The following is an 18,832-nucleotide window of genomic DNA, read 5'->3' as shown; positions in this document are numbered from 1 at the left end:
GAGCGAGTGAGAGCAAGAGATGGTCAGAGAGAGGGAGAGAGAGATGGGAGATGGAAGATACAATCCAGATATCACAGAAAAATATCTCCAGGCAAACTAGCAAATTGGATGTTCTAGATTTGGCAGGATTAGACGGAGCTGAAAAACATCAAAGCTGCTCTGATGGCGGATAAAGCCGTCTCTTGTTTCCAAATGATCCATATACTCATTAGGAAACGGAGGGTCACCACACGTCTTATTGCAGTAATCTCTCTCAACACCTCGAGTGCTTTTCACCTTACTTTACTTTTAGTTAATCTTCATGTGTGCCCACGAAGAACTCTGATGAACCAGAGAGAGATGAACAAGAGAGCATCATCAATATCATCACTAGCTATGAGATGCTTTTTTTTCATCAGACCAGATGAAAGCCATGATGTTGATGATGATACTAGTGATGAGGATGTTAATGAAGAAGATTATGTGTCTGCTTTTGTGTTTGCTTCAACAATATGATGGTAGAAACTTAGCAACCCAAAGCTTCCAACACATTTTTGGAGTACGGAAGAGGATTGGCACTAAAATCCTTACTTCTTCCTCCTCCTCCTCATCATCAATCCATTATCATCATCATCATGCTCTTCCTCCTCCTCCTCCTCCTCTTCATCATCATCATAATGATATCAGGAGTATGATTCTTATCTTCTCATCTTATAGAAAACAATACATCTCTGCTGCATACATAGAATTGTACTTCATCATAACCATCATAACCATCAAGACTACCCCCACCACCACCATCACCACCATCATGGTCATCATCACCATCCTCCTCCTCTTCCTCCTCCTCCTCCTCATCATCCTAACAGTGGGATTCTTACCTTCTCTTCCTGTAGATAGCAGTGCATAGCTTGGCAAACATCTGCTGCATGCATAGAATTGTGGTACGGGTTCTTGCTTTTATTGTAGTATGCTTCCTCAATCAATTCTGTGAAAAAGAAAGAGAATTTTTAAAGCAAAATAGTCAAGACTCACTTGATAAACAAGCTAGACATGTATGTTTAATACAATAAGTTGATTTGAATGTACACGCACACGTACATGTATGGCATGATCATAATACAATCTGACCAAATTCAAAAGAACTCCCCACTTGAATAAGATAATCCAAGACAATAAACGATCGGCACCTGCACAATGCTAATCCAGGTTCATGTAAAATGGTCCCCTTACCTAAAACAATTAATGTTTGGGTATAACACAATTTAACAGGGTCAAGTCGATACATGTTAACAAATGGCGGACTAAGCACTGATCCCCTTACACATATTTGTAATAATGATATACCTTCATCCTTACACTTATTTATATCAATGAAAATGAAAATCATACAGGGATTGCAATATGGCACTCCAGCGCACAGAGTAGAAATGGATCTTGGTGATTGGTTTACTGATTAGATGGAGAGGGCGGTATACTTACCAAAACTCTTCATGAGCTTACAGCCGTCCAGCTTGAAGTGTCTGGTCAGGCCGTATTGCTCAAACAAATGAAAGAGAACCATCTTTAATGAGTGGCCTGAAAACAGAGGAAAGATAAACACAAGATTAGCCATCATATATTATTTTATTATTATTATTATTATTATTATTATAGTTACACAGGAGCTCTTATCTCTTTTTCTGTTGAAATTTCTATGCCATCATTTTCATATAGTTTGAAGTCTTTTTTTCACCAGTGCTTAATCTCTTAGTGCTCCACATAGTCCATGTCAGTTTTCTTCACTGCATCAAATTTTAAAGACAACTTGCAAGATTTTGATCAATAGCAAGAAAATCTGTGAGATAGACATCTGAAAATCATTCCTGTTGAAATTCCTTTTGTTTTACGACATCCATGTAACGTTTATTACTTCTTTGTAATCATTGACATTACAACGGTCATTTAGTTATTGGTGACCATTTTTGTTCTTGCCATAACTGTTAAATGTCATAAACATCATCCTTATCAATGTCATTTATTAACATCATGTCTATTCTATCATCTAGAAATCATCAATCATCTCATCATTATTTACAGGAATTCTGTCCCAGAGGTCATTGCAAATATCATTGCAGATAGGATCACCCAGGGGCTTTTAATGTCAACATCAATATGATCTACTTGCAGTACCATCATCAATGTCTTCAACATCCTCTTAGTAATCGATTAATCATCATCATCATCGTCAGCGATACCATCATCCTCGTTCATAATATTATCCTACTCGCACACACCATGACTAATTTCCTCTTTGTATTCTCTGATATCATCACTGACGTCTCACTCCCCGTCTCTACTCTTCCTCTCCAGAATAACCAGCTTGCGCTCTTTCTCTCTAGGAAATGCTAGACGTGTCAACTGTCTTGCATTCAGGATGGGTCGCTATGGAAACGATCATCACCTGGGTAGGAGCAGGGCTCACCTGGCAGATGCCTGTTGGTGTAGGCCATTCTTGTGACAAACTCACTGTTGTTCAGGGAGCTTCAGGGATGAATTACCTGCCTGCCCTACAGCACAGGATCATCATCCAAGCCTCTAAACTCAAACTCTTTCTGTTGCAATGTGTGATTTTACAACAACAGTCATCCTTGTCATCATCTTCATCATAACTACTATCCTCCTCATCGTTCCATTTCCTTCATATACCTTCTCCTACTCTTTCACAACATCACAGTTTATCAGTCATCCTTCTCCTCCTCCTTCCCTTCCTCCTCCTCCTCATCATCACCACTATCATCATCAACATCCTCCTCCTCCTCATCCTTCTTGTCCCCTTCCTCCTCCTCCTCCTCCTCATCTCCACCACTACCATCATCAACATCCTCTTTCTCTTCCCTCACCTCCTCCTTCTCATCATCACCACCACTATCATCATCAACATCCTCCTCCTCCTCATCCTTCTCGTCCCCTTCCTCCTCCTCCTCCTCCTCATCTCCACCACTACCATCATCAACATCCTCTTTCTCTTCCCTCACCTCCTCCTTCTCATCATCACCACCACTATCATCATCAACATCCTCCTCCTCCTCATCCTTTTCCTCCTCCTCCTCCTCATCACCACTACCATCATCAACATCCTCTTTCTCTTCCCTCACCTCCTCCTTCTCATCATCACCACCACTATCATCATCAACATCCTCCTCCTCCTCATCCTTTTCCTCCTCCTCCTCCTCATCACCACTACCATCGTCAACATCCTCTTTCTCTTTCCTCACCTCCTCCTTCTCATCATCACCTCTTCCTCCCCCCCCCCCCCCATTTAGCCACCCAAACCTCCACACCAAAAAATAAATCATCCTGCCCTCAAACTCCCAACCCACCGTTTCCCTGGAGGAGTCGCCACCACAACAGCCCCCTCTACGTTAGAACCAGAACTCATCAGCCAGATGGCTGTTGGATTGACCATTCCCACAACCCTCCCTCTCTGAGTGTCACAGCCGGTTGAACTAAGGAAGTTCCACGGATCAGGACCAACCTTGGGGTCATTTCCTCCCGCAGCTTGTGACTTCCTTTGACATCTGCCTAACTCAGTTCTGGCTTTCCTCAAAACAACTTTCACAGGTAATCCAACGTTCTGAAGCTCGATCTCCTTGCCCAACCCCTCGATACAGAGTCATATGTCAACCCAAGTCAACTTCAGACTTCGACATCTGCTTTACTCAGCTCTGTCTTAACATTTTCTTTTTTCAATATTAACTGTCACATGTTATCAGTAGCGTTCCGTTACATAAGTGGGCCTGGGGGCTCAAACCCCTCAAAAATTTCTTTGAGACCCCCTTCCCCCAACTTTTCATGACTATAAATGAATTCAAGTGAGGCACATACATAAAAAGAATGCAAGAGCTCTAAGCCCCATAAAAGCCCCTCCCCCGTGTATTACTCTAGAACGTCTCCTAGCCTAGCCTTTCGATACAATTTCAGGGGAACCCTACTCCACTTCAAGTGAAGAGACTGAAAGTTGAATACCCTCAAATTAAAGTACATTACGAGGACAACACTCAAATATTACAATGTAGGCCTAATCACTTTGTATACTTTTGAAGGATAAAGAATGTACAAACAAAAATTTAAAAATCACCCACATTTTATTCATAATTAGGAAGATTCAAGAGAAGGGTTTGTTGGGAGATAGACATATTGGCCTAAATAATTATCAAAGAAGATGTTTCATACAGGCAGCACATGAGAGAGAGAGAGAGAGAGAGAAAATGATACAATTTAATGACACCTGCTCCTGTGATGTCTGACCTTATGAAATTTGTAAATTTCATCTTGCATTGAGCCAACACAATATTGTGCAATCCATTCCCAATCAATTGCAAGATGGCAATGGCCAATCAAGATACTCGTTGTATGAACATACTGTTAACAAGGCTGACCATCAACCAATCAGACTCATTCTTTCAAATGTGCAGCTGATCTTCCCAAACCTTTGTGTTATATGGGGCCCTGATCTAAAACCCCAAAGCAATACAAGCACTAATCCCATTTCTTCATTTCTTTGACAAAACAAAGTCCGGAAGCATCATACTGCCAGAACTAACGTCAGCTTGCCATATTATAAGACAAACATTTGCATACAGCAGGTTGCATGGTCCACAAAGGGAGTCAACATTAAACAGCGACGGTTTTGAATTTCGATTTTCAGGTTTGACAATCAGCGACGGCTTTCAATTTTGATTTGACAGATTTGATAATCAGCGACAGGATAATATTGAATCTCAACCAAAATTATTCATGATATTATAGTCTTAAAATATGTTTCAGATTGCAGCAGAGTGCATCTAAACAGAGCCTGGCCACAAGGGACCTTGTGCTTTGCATACAATACATCAGTTCCTCCCACGTTCCAATTTTACATGTTGAATCTTTGCTTTTAGACCATGCACCCTGATAGAGAAATGAATCATCAATCTAGATCAAATAAATTTACATGTACTTAAAAGTGTAGGCCTTCATGGCTATAAAACATGAACAAAACATACAGGGAATCAATAGAAAGATGAGACTGGGACCTCCATGTATATTTGTCTGTGACAACTTGCAACAGTTACTAATAGCTGCTTGCTCCCTGATGCTTTAACACACCAGGATATAAAAATGATCTGCCATTTTCTGAAAATCATTGGAGGTGAGAAGAAAAAAAACCCAGGTGCTCCCCGCGCATAATTTCATTTCTGACCCTGGATTGCTGATTTTGGATTCAATCTCTCTCCACAGGCGCAGGCGGGCTGACTAGCTAGCTAGCTAGCTATTCAGTCATTCTACCCCCTCTCTCTCTACCCAGCAGTCTGAGTATATCCACTGCCCTGGATGGGGGTGCTAGCTAGTACCTGGGAATTACAGTCAACCCCTGTTACAATGAGCATTACCAGAAATTTGGCATTTTCTTTGTGAAATAAAAGCAACGTCATATTGCATAAATCGGAACCAATTGGATGTTACTTTTCCAAATCATATCCATTCAGAAAAGTTTTCATTTTTAGTTTATCATTTGGTACTTGGTTGGGTAATCCCTTTGGCAGCTTACTCAGGAAGCTATACTGGGATGAAATGGATTGTGTGAAATTGGTATACTCTAAATATCAATTGGAAATGTATGGCATGCTCTTTTTCCTTGGACATAATGTCATAAGAATTAAAACCTCTCAGCTAAATATCAGAAGATGCAAACTTTTGACAATCTTTTGATATTGATAAAATAAAACACTTTCCTTGTCATGGCCAGCACATCACAGTTATCTCAACATAAATGTTGAAGGTGAAGTGAAATTGTACATGTAGCCACTCTTTGCATGTGCACCAAAAACAAAAGAAGTACAAATGTTGAAATACAGTATTTATAAGATTTGATATCTCTAACAGCATTTTATGCTGTGTTTACTGATGTAACAGGTTAGAACTGAATGAAATCTTTAAAGCGGGACTGCACTACTTGTAGCTACTTGCGCCCTCTATAGACAACAATGCCTAAGCGGTACCCGTTGATCTCCCATGATGCCCTTTTTTGTATGTTAATCGAGAGCTGATTTGATGAGATAACCACCTGCCAGTTACCATGCAGGGACGTCCAATCCCTCCTGGCCAACTAGTGCAGATAGGCTTTAAATGATCGTCTAAGATATGCTTCTTTGTTCTTGAGTGGCATGATGACCAGCATAGTAGCATACAGAGCTCAGTCATCAGACCATTTCACTTATGATGATAGCCTTTGATAGTGATACTGCATTCCAACCGGCTGCTGACATGTAGAAGTTGCTCTGTCATGGGACAACCCTCGATCTCTGGGAGAGGGGTGGGAGGGAGCAAGCCCCTCAAAGGTATATCCTCCCACTGATTCTGTATTCCATCTGGCCAGGTTCCATCAGGACTAAGTGGGCTTTAAGATGTCTCTTATATCGATTTCAATTTCAATTTTAACTCTGCTATCTGAATGTGTTATCTACATGAATGATTCATGAGTTGGAAATGTCATACCCTCGACGATCCTCAACCTTGAGGTCAACAAACTTTTTCACGAGGGTGAAGGTTTTCTTCAGAAATGCCGGGTAAACCAGCCGCCACATATGTCATGTTTGTTAACGTGTAAATGAGTGGATACTATGCACAACAAAGGTCCTAAACATATTCACTGAGCTCTGGGGGGTGTTTCATAAAGAGCTTGTAAAGTTACGCATGACTTTACGAATGACTTGTATATGAAGTGCCAGATAGGATGCCCAAAGTTTTTTCTGATATTCCTATAACCTCAATTAAATTATGGCAAAAAATATACTTTGCATTAAAAATGGTTGTTATAATCAGAATGTTAATCTACATCTGCACAGTTCAACTTAATAAATAATAATCAATAATGATTGAGCATCACATTTGGCTTTTTGTATACAAGTAGTTTGTAAAGTCATGCGTAACTTTACGAACAGCTTTATGAAACACCCCCTGTATTATCAAATACAGAAATGTAAAGTATATTACACTGTAATAGGTATGTAATCATTTTAAAACAACATCACGGTCTACCACTTCGTAATTGAACAAGGCCTTTAGGACTACCGGTATACATGAAGTTAAATCTATTTAAAATATAATAACAGCATTGCGATGATTGCGTGACACAAAAAAGGAAATAATAGCAAGAAATCCGCAATGAATACAAAATGAATGAAAAAAGCTATTTTCGGTCCTAATTCATTCCATACAGTAGAGTACAGACAAGAGAAATATAAATAATATCATAATTCATAATTCCAGGAAATGAAAGTACATTTAGTTTAGATTATTTCATGCTTGAAGGTCAACCAGAAAGGATGTTTATCTGAGTCATACAATAATACAATCATTGATATATTACAACAAGTAGTGTGCATGCAGGCACATATACCCTTGTCAGTAGTAAACATAGTGTCTGAGCAGTGAGACTATGAAGACTCTTGGTCTACTGCACCCCATAGGCTCTGCACTATAGCTGCTCCTGACTCAACCAGAGACTCACAGGGCTAGGCTCAGCTCAAGGCTTTACAGAATTGTGTTCAACTGTCATTTTACAGTCCACTGACCTCTTAAAACCCAGTATATTAACACATTGTTTCTTGATACAATATTCCTTCTCATATACACGTACGCTCCCGTTATAATTATCATGATTCTTTATAACACCCTACTGGTATACAAATTACACATGAATTTTGCCGTCCAGTCTGAATAGGCTTTGAGACAGATTAGCGCTAATTAGGAGTACAGACAGGTGAGTTTTGTACGTGCAAATCACCGTTCATTAATTATTTAATCCCAAGGGGATCAAATTATCTCATCTCCATAGGTGCCAGGCCAGACACACGTGCATTATTATCAGACTGGTTTACCTCTGCTTGTGGGAATACAGAGAGAGAGAGAGCGTTTAGTAATCTCTTTGATCCGACAGTGCACATGCCTTTTACAGCCTTAAAAGGTATCCTATATATATATATATATCATGTACCCTACCTCCAAATCAATACCATTTAAGCAAGACTAAAAATTGTGTTCTACTATTACAATTAAAACCTGATGCTGGTCTTAAGATTTTGAAGAAAAAAATGCATAGCCAGGGCTAAGGGCGAATTAAATCTTTGAAAAGCTACTAAAAAAGGGTTTTAATGCTCCTCCCCAAAGGAGTGGAGATGGTGTACATGTTTGCGGTCTTGATATCCAATGAACATAGGTAGTGATAATACCATTATAAAGCATGCTGAAGTATTCACTTAATGCACTATATATAAATATATATTCAAATAATAAATACAACAACAAAAGATCCCCAAAAGATCCCCAAAATGTATCCATATTTTGTATTCTATTTATGTTCTTTGTAAACTATGTCTGAGCGAAACAAATAGCCATGTTAGACATACTTTTTTTTCTCACAATAGATATAGGCCTACAAACACAATATGCATGCATAGTATACAGCGATTCAGTATGTTACATATACATGCGTGTCATTCAATTGGCAATGCAATGGCCTTTGCAGGAAGGAAGTATAAACTTCAGATAGTGCATTGAGATTGTGGGTTGTTACATGATAATTCAATGACGTCATCATATTGAAAAAATATTTTGATTTCATTTTATGGATGGCATAATTTTTAAGTATCTTCATTGTATGTACGTAGGAAAAGGATGTGGTCTTCAGTTTCAATGTTAATGTCACAATGGGCATTTAAAATTGTGAAGTATTTCCTCATTTTTTTAAAGAGAGATGGCCGAGTTCTGGTCAAGGATAATAATAATCTGAGAGGAATTTCATCTTTTTTTTATTCCCATGAGGAAGAATATCATATAAACCAAATTTCACAAAACTGGAGATTACTATTAAAATGCCCTCATATTGTAAATATTTGTTTGTTTTGTTTGTTTGTTTTTATTTCTGTGTTTTCAAAATGAAACATAATCACATACATAAATTAACAAATATTTCTTCATTTCACATAATTATACATTTTTAAGTACATTGAATAAGATGCATACAAACACAAATATAATTTCAATCAAAAAAAATAAAAAATAAAAATAAATTAAAGAAAATGCAGGAGACCGCCATCATGAGCGGTAAGCTTGAAATCGATGGCGGCCTCGATATATGACTAGACATTGTTAAAATTACAGGTAGAATAAATCGTGTTGCCAAATGAATGCAATGATTTAGTTTCATTGTCAACTCTACTGACTACCGGTATTCAGTATGATCAGGTTATATAATACAGGTGTATATTATTTCACAAAATAATAGAAGTCGAACCTGCCTGATGAGTGGCCACCTCTCTATAAAGGTCACCTGTCTATAGTGGCCATGTATTTTGTCTCCCTCAAGAATGAAATGTGTGTTGTTAACCTTTCTTGAAAGGCCACCTGTCTACAGAGGCCATTTTCTGTGTTTCCCTTGGGTAGCCTCAATAGACAGGTGTAACTGTATTTGATATAAGAAGCATATCACCCCTGACTGAATGCCTAAAATGCTTTAAAGGGATCCGGTATTAAACTTTGTCTCAGATTCTGAAACAAAATTCTGGATTTAGCTCATGCTGCAATGATAATTATACAGGAACCCCATGACTTTTACAAGCCGATCGCCAGTCTGATTGATTCTGATTCTAATGATTGGAATTACAAGTTTTGAAAACCGTTTGCTAAACGGTCTCCCGTTTCATAACACTACAGTCTATTGGGGAAAACGAGTATGGTAAAACCGGTCACTCAAAGATTTTTACTTTTTGAGGCACTTCTTGATCATTTTGAAGCGCAATTTTTTTAGGGCTTCAATATTACACCATATCACAGACACTGGTAACACGTAGGGCCCTGTATCTCAGATTTAACATTGTTAAACGATCCCTTTAAGAGGAGCGCATTGCACCCCTAGCTACTGACTATCAGCGCCGTTAGGAACTGTCACCTTGCTTCCTCCATGTCGGAGTTTGATCAGGAAACGTGATTCACAAGCAGGGCATATCAAAGCTGCACTGACCAGCATGAGGGGCAGTGTTCACACCGACAGGGTTTCAGATATCTTCTTCATATGCATGAGAATCACGAGTGATACATTGCAAGACTTGATATAACGGAACGAGGCACTGTTCATACCATCAGGGTTTCAGATATCTTCTTCATATGCATGAGAATCATGAGTGATACATTGCAAGACTTGATATAACGAAACGAGGCACTGTTCATACCGTCATACCTTCATCATGTGCATGAGAATCATGAGAGACACATTGCAAGACTTGATATAACAGCATGTGATTACGAGACACTGTTCTTACTGCAAAGCTACTGATCATATTCCTCTTCCATGCAATCGGCTGCTCGCAAAAAGGGGGTTGCTTTGTGTGCAGTCTCACAAGATCAATGTTGTTAGGCTTGTCATAACAGCACATTACACAGAGCTAGGCACTGCTCCAAGAGGCCGGTTGACAAACATATTCAAATTTATGGATGTTTCTTTCCTGGGGACCTAGTGATGAGGTATTCCATTAAAGGTACTATGTCCCATTTGCAGGCCAAAACAATGAAAAAGTTAAATTCCAACTGCATTTGAAAGATAATACTAATTTAGAACTTCCCTAAAAAAGGTGGGGCTTGAAAATGTCTTCAAGTGGAAAAATAACAACTATTAGTTGTCAAATCGACTTTAGGGCTATAGAGCCCAAAAGTAATAGTCTTGATTTTCAGACAATTGTACCCAATGGTCATACGTTTTATACTGCGCAAAGATTCAATCAGTTTAATCTTGGCCATCACAAGAAGTGGGTTATTGATGTAGACAAATGCTCATGTACCCTTTACAACTCTTTTCATATATGTTATTACCAAAGAAGAAAAAAAGCCAGTCAGTCACTCAATAGTGTCAGACAGTGAAGTCTAGCAAGTAAACGGGTTTCCTTGCATAATTTGAATATGAGGACACTGCTAACGTTTAAATTTCACAGATAGGACATATATGACATATTCATAATTCCTGCAAAGTTCTACAGCATTTGAGGTTGGCTGCAAAAGGGACATAGTACCTTTAACCTGTTATTAATCAATTAACTTTAATACTTGGAATCCATTCGGCATACATTACTTGTTACTTTGTCAGGTGAGCCTCAGAAAAGCTCTTACTACCTTCTTGCGGATAGCCACCAATTGGTGAGCAGTTTGTAAGATCAATGTTGCTAGACCTGTCATAACAGGGCCATCACTGAGACACTGTACACACAATGATGTGTTCCCATTAGCCCAGACTAATCCTGATGGATTGAAACCTGTCTTTTAACCCGTTGGAAAATGTGTGCTTTGACAAAATCAAATTGTATCCAACGGGATTAACGCCACCTAGGATAACAGACAGAGTGAACATTATAAACAGGGTAGCCTTTCTGAACAGGTTTCATAATGTTCATGTAACAATGTTTCTGCATTTCAATGAGGTGTCTACAAACTTAGGTTGCGTTTATCGACCAGATTTTTGGCTAGAATCAGGTTTCTCAAACGTCTTTCAGGCAAATTTAGAAGGTGATAAACGCAAAGCCTTTTTTAAAGGGCTTTAGATATGGGCATATCTAAAGACGCAAAAAGGTGTGTTTTGTATGTGACATACAGCCAGAATCACGTTTCTGAGAGATCGATAAAGGCAAAGCTGTTTTGAACCTCACATACAAATAGGACCACCCAGGTATTGTGTACAAGCATGTGTGTGAAGTTGACCTCAGAGAAACTGTCTGCTTCCCGGGTCAAAACAGCTGGGCAGACACAAGGCCTTTATTTTGAATCGTGAAGGGACGATAAACGCGACATCCCGCAAATCACGATCGTATAGTGGGGTATGATAGTGGGGTTCAATAGTGGGGTACGATATGTACATATCTAGTGGCAAGCCCCGATAAACTCGCCCTTAGTCTTGTGACGGTTTCAAGAAACTAGCCCCAGGGTTCGCTTCCAAAATGCCACTGTCCTTAAAGAGGACACAAAGAGACCAAATGAAGTCTTGGCGTGGACTGTACCTAGGGCCGCACTGATTTTGACTCATCCTCTACCGTCTTTCTCCACTAGTTTGCTTGTCATCACCAGGGCTATTTATGTCTCAAACCTGGACACAGATATCTTGGTTAATATTGAGGTTCTGGACAGCCGTCTCTCGACCCAATTTCCATCTGGTGTATCTCATCAATGACTAGTACTTTGAGAAGGTCAAAAATTTAAGTTGCAAACTTTTTTTTTGCTTGAATATAAAGCCTCCTGCACAAAAAAAAATTATTCAATGCCACTAAAAATTCAACCAAAAATCCAACAAATCTCTTCAAGCCGCAAAATAATTGAAACATAGAATTTAATATTATGAAACATTCATGAGACTTTCTTGCTGTGAAAACAGTTGTACACTTTTTGCAAAAACATTCTGGTTTTGAAGCAGACACATGGAAAAACACTTCCCCCCAAGCTGTCCTTCATAAGGCATTTACGAAAGTACAAATTGTTCTATCAATTTGGTATAAAATTAGATGAAAATCATCCTTTCGTGTTTTAAGAGAAATTGGCAAATTTAAGTAAAGGAAAATTAAAATTCATTTCAATAAGATTAACAATAAGGTTTGCTACCAGTTGAGCTATTATAAAACAGTTTGTGAGCTCTCATGAAATAAGCCAAAACAGGATGAATGAGGATTCATGGGGGGGGGGGGGTCGCATCCCAACCTGAGGACACAGAATCACACTACGCATATGTCACATCCCATCTTTCGCAAGGATAGTCTTTCCAAATGACAGTTATCCCCATGACGATGATCAAAACAAATTCAGAACGATTAGCTTCCTCCAGTACACTCCGTGTCACAAGACCCGGCCTCTAGTCTCATGTAACCAGACTCTTGATGAAGACATTTAACCAAAGATCTTTTTCAAAATGTGACGACTTAAACCATGATAAGCAGAACATATATAACTTGAAATGATGCTTGAAACAGACCAACCATCTTGATTTAAATCAAAATGTGTATCAATTAATCAATTCATCATTCATGAGTATACACACAATTATGTTTCTAACAAACTAATTCTACTAAACATTTAATTTTTTTCCATTGATTATAGGCAGAATAGTCCCGCGATGTCATTGTCTGTCCTACTTCTATATCTCTCTCTCTCTTTATAATTGTTCCGTTACATCTCCCATCCTACATTCCCTTCATGTGTCTTCACATTCTTTATCAAAGCCCTCTAGGGAAAATTAAATTTCTTAGTAGGACTCCAGCTCTCACGATCATTTTGTAAGCCTAAATGAATCCTAAACTTCAATCCTAGACTAAACGCTATAAATGACCTAATCCTAACCGTAACCATAACTCCAATCTTCAGATTAGAGCGGGTCCTTACTCTTTATCTAATTTTTTGTTCAAAACTGTGCCCAAACAGGCTTTTCGTAATACAACGTTTCTTTATACAACATTCATCTTATTGTCAAGGTATATATACGATTCTCCTACAATGTATATCATATAAGATGAATTATGATAGTATAAACACAGACTACGTTTCATGAAGGAGGATGAATGACACCCCTTCCCTTTGAGGACTGCCCCCAAGAGAGAGCGACCCAGAGAGAGAAAGAAAGAGAGAGAGAGAGAAAGAGACCCACAGAGAGAGAGAGAGAGAAAGAGAGAGAGAGAGACCCAGAGATGGTGATGCCCCTTCTACAAGTTGACTCACTCTGCATATCTTTTTTAACGGCAGACAGGTAGGTAGGTCCCTCGAATGGACCCAAATCTGATACCCTTCCCCCGCCGTCTCTTAATTTCTGTATCCCGGTCTACACTCTGTGACATTGTCCCTCACCGATTGATAAACATCGGTGAACATGCGTATTGTAGATTCCCCGTGGTATGTCGCATGACAGGCACACACACTTCAGTTTAGGGATCAAGGGAGGGGGGGGGGGGTGAGACGCTACACTTAGGTTTCTTTACTTATCAATAATCACACTTTTACTGTCTGAAAGCAAGGGCGATTTTATAACATTGTTATAAATGTGGTTACATTTTGGCATCCTTTACAAAGATATATTGGATAGATTTAACTGTCATGAATCTTTAAAACAAATGTCTAAATAATCCCCTGTAAGCCCACGCTTCCTAATGCAGGAGTCTTTCTTCAACTCTCTCACAAGATATCAAATGATTGTTTGAAATGAGTAATAACCTTCAATGTTAGATTTAAAAAATCATTGCACTATGCAGAGCACTTAATCTCAGAGAGATTTTCATAAGAATTTCTAATCTGCTTCAAATTTCAAAATAGACTTACACCCATCCTTTTAACGCCTCTAATGTACCCAAGCACTTTCCAAACAAATGACCAACCTACATATACCATGAACCTATACTACGAAGTAGGTCTATGCATAAACCATAAACTATAATAGCAGCAAATCCCGTCCAATCATAAATTGGCAAGGGATCCATAGTAATCATGATGAAAATGGGGAAGGGGTAAGCAGGACCCCCATTGCAAACAAACACCTGATCTTACAGGGGCTACGCTAGGGGCATGCCTTCACCATTAATTTCCCCTCTCTTTACAGGGGGAGGCGACAGGTTTCGCCCCTCTGAATGTACCCCTCTCGATCACATGGGGGATGGTGTCCTCACATGAAGGGCTGATATTTTGAATCGACACAGACAATGGCAAGGACATTTAGGAAGGAGATGTTTATAGATGTCCTTCAACGTGACTTTCTTGTTTGCATGTTCACAGCTTCACATCATGATCGATCGTTCACATATACAAAACAATAGAGGAGGTAGGTTAAAAAATGATTTTTGAACTGTGATCTGATATTCCAAATGTTAATTATTCCATGAACAGTATGAACAAATAGATTAGATCAAACAGTAATGGTGGTTTTGAGTGAACAGCTATCATTATTTATCACATGCTGTGATGCTGCACAAAAGGCATTGAAAATCAAATCAGTACTTGAGGCTGTATATATTCCATATTATAAAAGGGATTTTGAAGATGTAATTGAGGGTCATATCTCCATTTTTTCTTGAATGCGTTTGTGAATGCATGGGCTTGATATATCAACTGCAAATCTGTGACACTCTGGAAAAGTGATTCACCTCAGTGTTCCTATAATATAGAGCCACATGACGCTACAGGATTGTTAGGAAGGAAATAAACATGGTCGAGGGGCAGCTTTGCTTGAAGTAGAAATTACTTTGTGGTAAAGCTTTCGCGTGTAATTACAAACTCAGAGATTTCTAAGACGGACTATTTACAGGCTGACACTTTTCTAAACTGTGGTCACGTTTAAACGCAGCGATACAAGATATCGATTTGGAGACAGTATAACGTTACTCGACTTCAATATTTTGGTAGCGGTCAAAACGAGCGTGCCTAGTTGTTGACACTGAAACTGAAGTTTTTTCACAGAGCGGTCTTCATCTGTGCATGTTTTCCTTTTCTCTCTCATCTCTGTCTCTCTCTTGTTACCTCTCTCTATTTCTCTCTCTTTCTCTCTATTTCTCTATCTCTTTCTATCTCGCTCTCTCTCTCTTTCTCTCTACACATTCTTTATATATTCTTATCCCTGACAATATCTATTTCTTTTCCCTGCATTTCCATTTTCTCCTCAATCTCCTTCACCCGGTTCTTATTTTCTCCCAAGTAGGTCTTCTCTTATCTATCTATTCTCTCTTTTTCTCTTCCTTCTTTAAATGTAGCCGTGCACCTTGGCAAAAATTACACTTGTTAAAGAAAGAAAGAAATAAATTCTCTTTCTCCATCTCCCTGCATGCATGTCCCACGGTTTTAATCTAAAAGACTTTTATGCTTCTATCAAGAAATCACTGACTTGCCGATATCTATCTTGCTCTATCTTAACATTACTCACAGGTCAAAACTCTGATTAATATATAATTGTAAAACAATCCTAAATGCCTTATAATAATATATCAAAATAAAGAATGACAAAATGCCAATAATGAAAGATTTGCTTCACCTTAAAATAGGCTTAAGGAAGAATGAATCATCGAGTAAAAAAAAAGAATTATGAAAGCGAAATCAGAAAACAAACTGAATTACAGGTCAGACTGAAACCTCTAAACAAGTGTTCTCCAGGATGACCGGAGGGTGTTCTAAATTGGAAGAGCAATATCATCTATCAAAGCAAAACAAAAGAATACAAATTACCGCTGCCTGCGTTTAACCTGCTTATGGGTCAAATTGGCAAACCCTAGATTTAATAAAAGCAAATCAAACTTTGGATTGTCTACGTTTGTTCCTGGGTTGACATCAGTAAGTATGTCTGCATTTTCAGTTTTTCTTTTATAAAGTTCCCAACTTTAAAGACACAATTAAATATTTTGTCAATATAACCACAGGATAAGGTTCTCCTGACTTAGCTGTGCACATGCAGACTGAAGATGAGGCATGACTCTTTGGTTTATATAGAAGGTTATCATAAATAGAGCCATTACATCACTTCAAAAACAAATTTACAACAGAGAAAAAGAATTGGAAAGAAAGAGAGAAAAAAAGAGGGAGAGAGAGAAATAAGAGGGAGAGAGATAAAAGAGAGAGAAAAAAGAGAGAGAGAGAGAAAAAAGAGAGAGAGAGAGAGAAAAGAGAAAGAGAGAGAAAAGAGAGAGAGAGAGAAGAGAGAGAAAAGAGAGAGAGAGAGAAGAGAGAGAAAAGAGAGAGAGAGAGAGAGAGAAAAGAGAGAGAGAAAAAAAAAGAGAGAGAAAAGAGAGAGAGAGAGAGAGAGAGAGAGAGAGAGAGAGAGAAAGAGAAAAAAAAAGAGGGAGAAAGAGAGAGAAAGAGAGAGAAAGATCAAGAGGTGTGGAGATGTTGTGGTATAGTGGTTCATTCACTTGACTCTCAATCTAAGGGTTGAGGGTTCAAATCCCAGCCCAGCACTAACGTCCTTTGGCAAGACATTGATCATCATTTGCCACTCTCCACCCAGGTGTAAATGGATACCCAATGTGCAAGAGTGCTACATATTTAGCTGCTCGGCTATGACCGGGGTATTAATGTTGGATCGAGCGCCAGGAGCGTCACGGCACGACAGCACATGGATGCACCATTATGATCATCTTCAGAAAAACATACAGAGAAAGAAGAAGGACAGAGAGAGGTAGAGAAATGCCAGGACACACTGTAACACAATAAACTCATCAAGAGATAACACTAGTCTAAAAAACACCTGCAAAAGTGAGCTTGTTATTGACGGTAGCAAAATTCATCACCGTGGTTGCCATAGCAACTGGGAACTCGCTCATATTCCTGTTATCCCCTCATCCATTTCACCGTCTGACAGTCGCGATGGGAAGCGCACAGCTCCGGGGCAAACTGGCCAAAAACAAACCGACGAAAGGAGACGAAGAAGGGAAGAGAAATAGAGGGGATTGTTGCACCAGGCTGAAGAGTGAAAAATTACCGATGATGATAATACGCTGATGGCAACAACGACACAAAAATGCATTCAATACGCTGGCAAGGTGAGAATGAACGAGGAGCACCTGAGCCCGATACGGCATTGAAATATAAGGATACATGCAGTGGTGTATCCAGGATTCTGAAATAAGAAGGGGCACCATGGAAAAACATTTGCATACACTAAGTGAACATGTCACTCCACTTTCAACTATTTTTATTCCTTCCATTAATACCGATTTTATAGCATAATTGAAGATGAATTAAATTTTAGATACATATTATGGAAATTAATTACCACCCTATTCCATTATTGATGAACATTTCTTCATCATATTCAATCTTTATGCTCGTACGACCAAACTCATATTCAGTTCACATCCCATCACAAAACTGTAGGCGGGGAACGAGAGGATTTTCATCTCTGAAGATAACCAGCAAGAAAAAACTACTAACATTTTTCCCCCCTTGGCAATATGCTTATGGCTATCCACTATATTTGATGCTTCAACAGTCTCCAACAGTTTAATTTCATTTAAAACTCTTTGTTGGGGGAGGGGGAGGCCTGCAGTAATGTTGAACAGTACAATCGAAACTTTCATTTGCGAGTAATTCTTCATGAGCCGTCCATGTCAACATGCCACTATGATAACAATGCATCCCTCTTCCCTCTCGGCTATGCTTATTATCTATGAGAACGATCGCATCTTATAAACATGGATCCTAGCTCTGGATTGCTTCCTCACACTATCTACCAAGAACATCTACAACACGACGTCTTCCTTTCAACATTTGATCATCAGCAGATTACAACACATTTCTTTCCTCTGCTTCATTCAGCCAGGACATGCAAGGCTCTTTTCTTAACATAGGAAAATGCTGACAATTACTGCATAGATTTAGCTATTCAATATAAAGTTTTATACAACACCTACGTGGATCCTTGTCATTTGATTGGACGGTTGTTGATCACATGATATTCAATAGATGGTATATTGCACGGTCGTGCATTTTTGGTTATATGCGCCGTGCATTTTTGGTTATATGCAGACTGCGTACCTCTCTGCTGCATGTGCGCGTATCCCTGCGTGTATCTGACGCGAAGGCAATCTGCATGTAATCGAGAAGGCTTGACTCGAACTTTAATTTATCTTTATAAGGAGTAAAGCATAATTTGTTGATTAACGTTCTATTAGGTCTTCTTCGATGTTGTATAAAACAAATAATGAATGTTTTTCATTCGTTTAATAGTGCAAATATGTTCATTCGTTGAAAGATTAACGTTAATTCTATTCAACTCGGCTGACGCCTCGTTGAATAGAATGTTAATCTTTCAACTCATGAACATATTCGCACT

At 38.9% G+C, this 18,832-nt stretch overlaps 1 protein-coding gene across 2 annotated transcripts in view; it reads right to left on the bottom strand.

The window, feature by feature from the left end:
• The window catches only part of LOC115922934, a 71,071-nt gene that overhangs the window by 9,809 nt on the left and 42,430 nt on the right, over positions 1–18,832 (bottom strand). For both annotated transcript variants that reach the window (XM_030982682.1, XM_030982681.1), the window contains exons 6-7: positions 1,462–1,557; positions 861–967 (exon numbers count right to left, since the gene is read on the bottom strand). In XM_030982682.1, coding sequence (XP_030838542.1) covers positions 861–967; positions 1,462–1,557 — 203 coding nt within the window. The remainder of the gene's footprint in view (positions 1–860; positions 968–1,461; positions 1,558–18,832) is intronic.

Source organism: Strongylocentrotus purpuratus, unplaced genomic scaffold, assembly GCF_000002235.5.
Source record: "Strongylocentrotus purpuratus isolate Spur 01 unplaced genomic scaffold, Spur_5.0 spur5_scaffold_13, whole genome shotgun sequence".
In the NCBI taxonomy this organism is placed as follows: domain Eukaryota; kingdom Metazoa; phylum Echinodermata; class Echinoidea; order Camarodonta; family Strongylocentrotidae; genus Strongylocentrotus; species Strongylocentrotus purpuratus.
The sequence above is the reverse complement of the archived record's forward strand: the minus strand, read 5'-3'. Positions and strand labels throughout refer to the sequence as shown.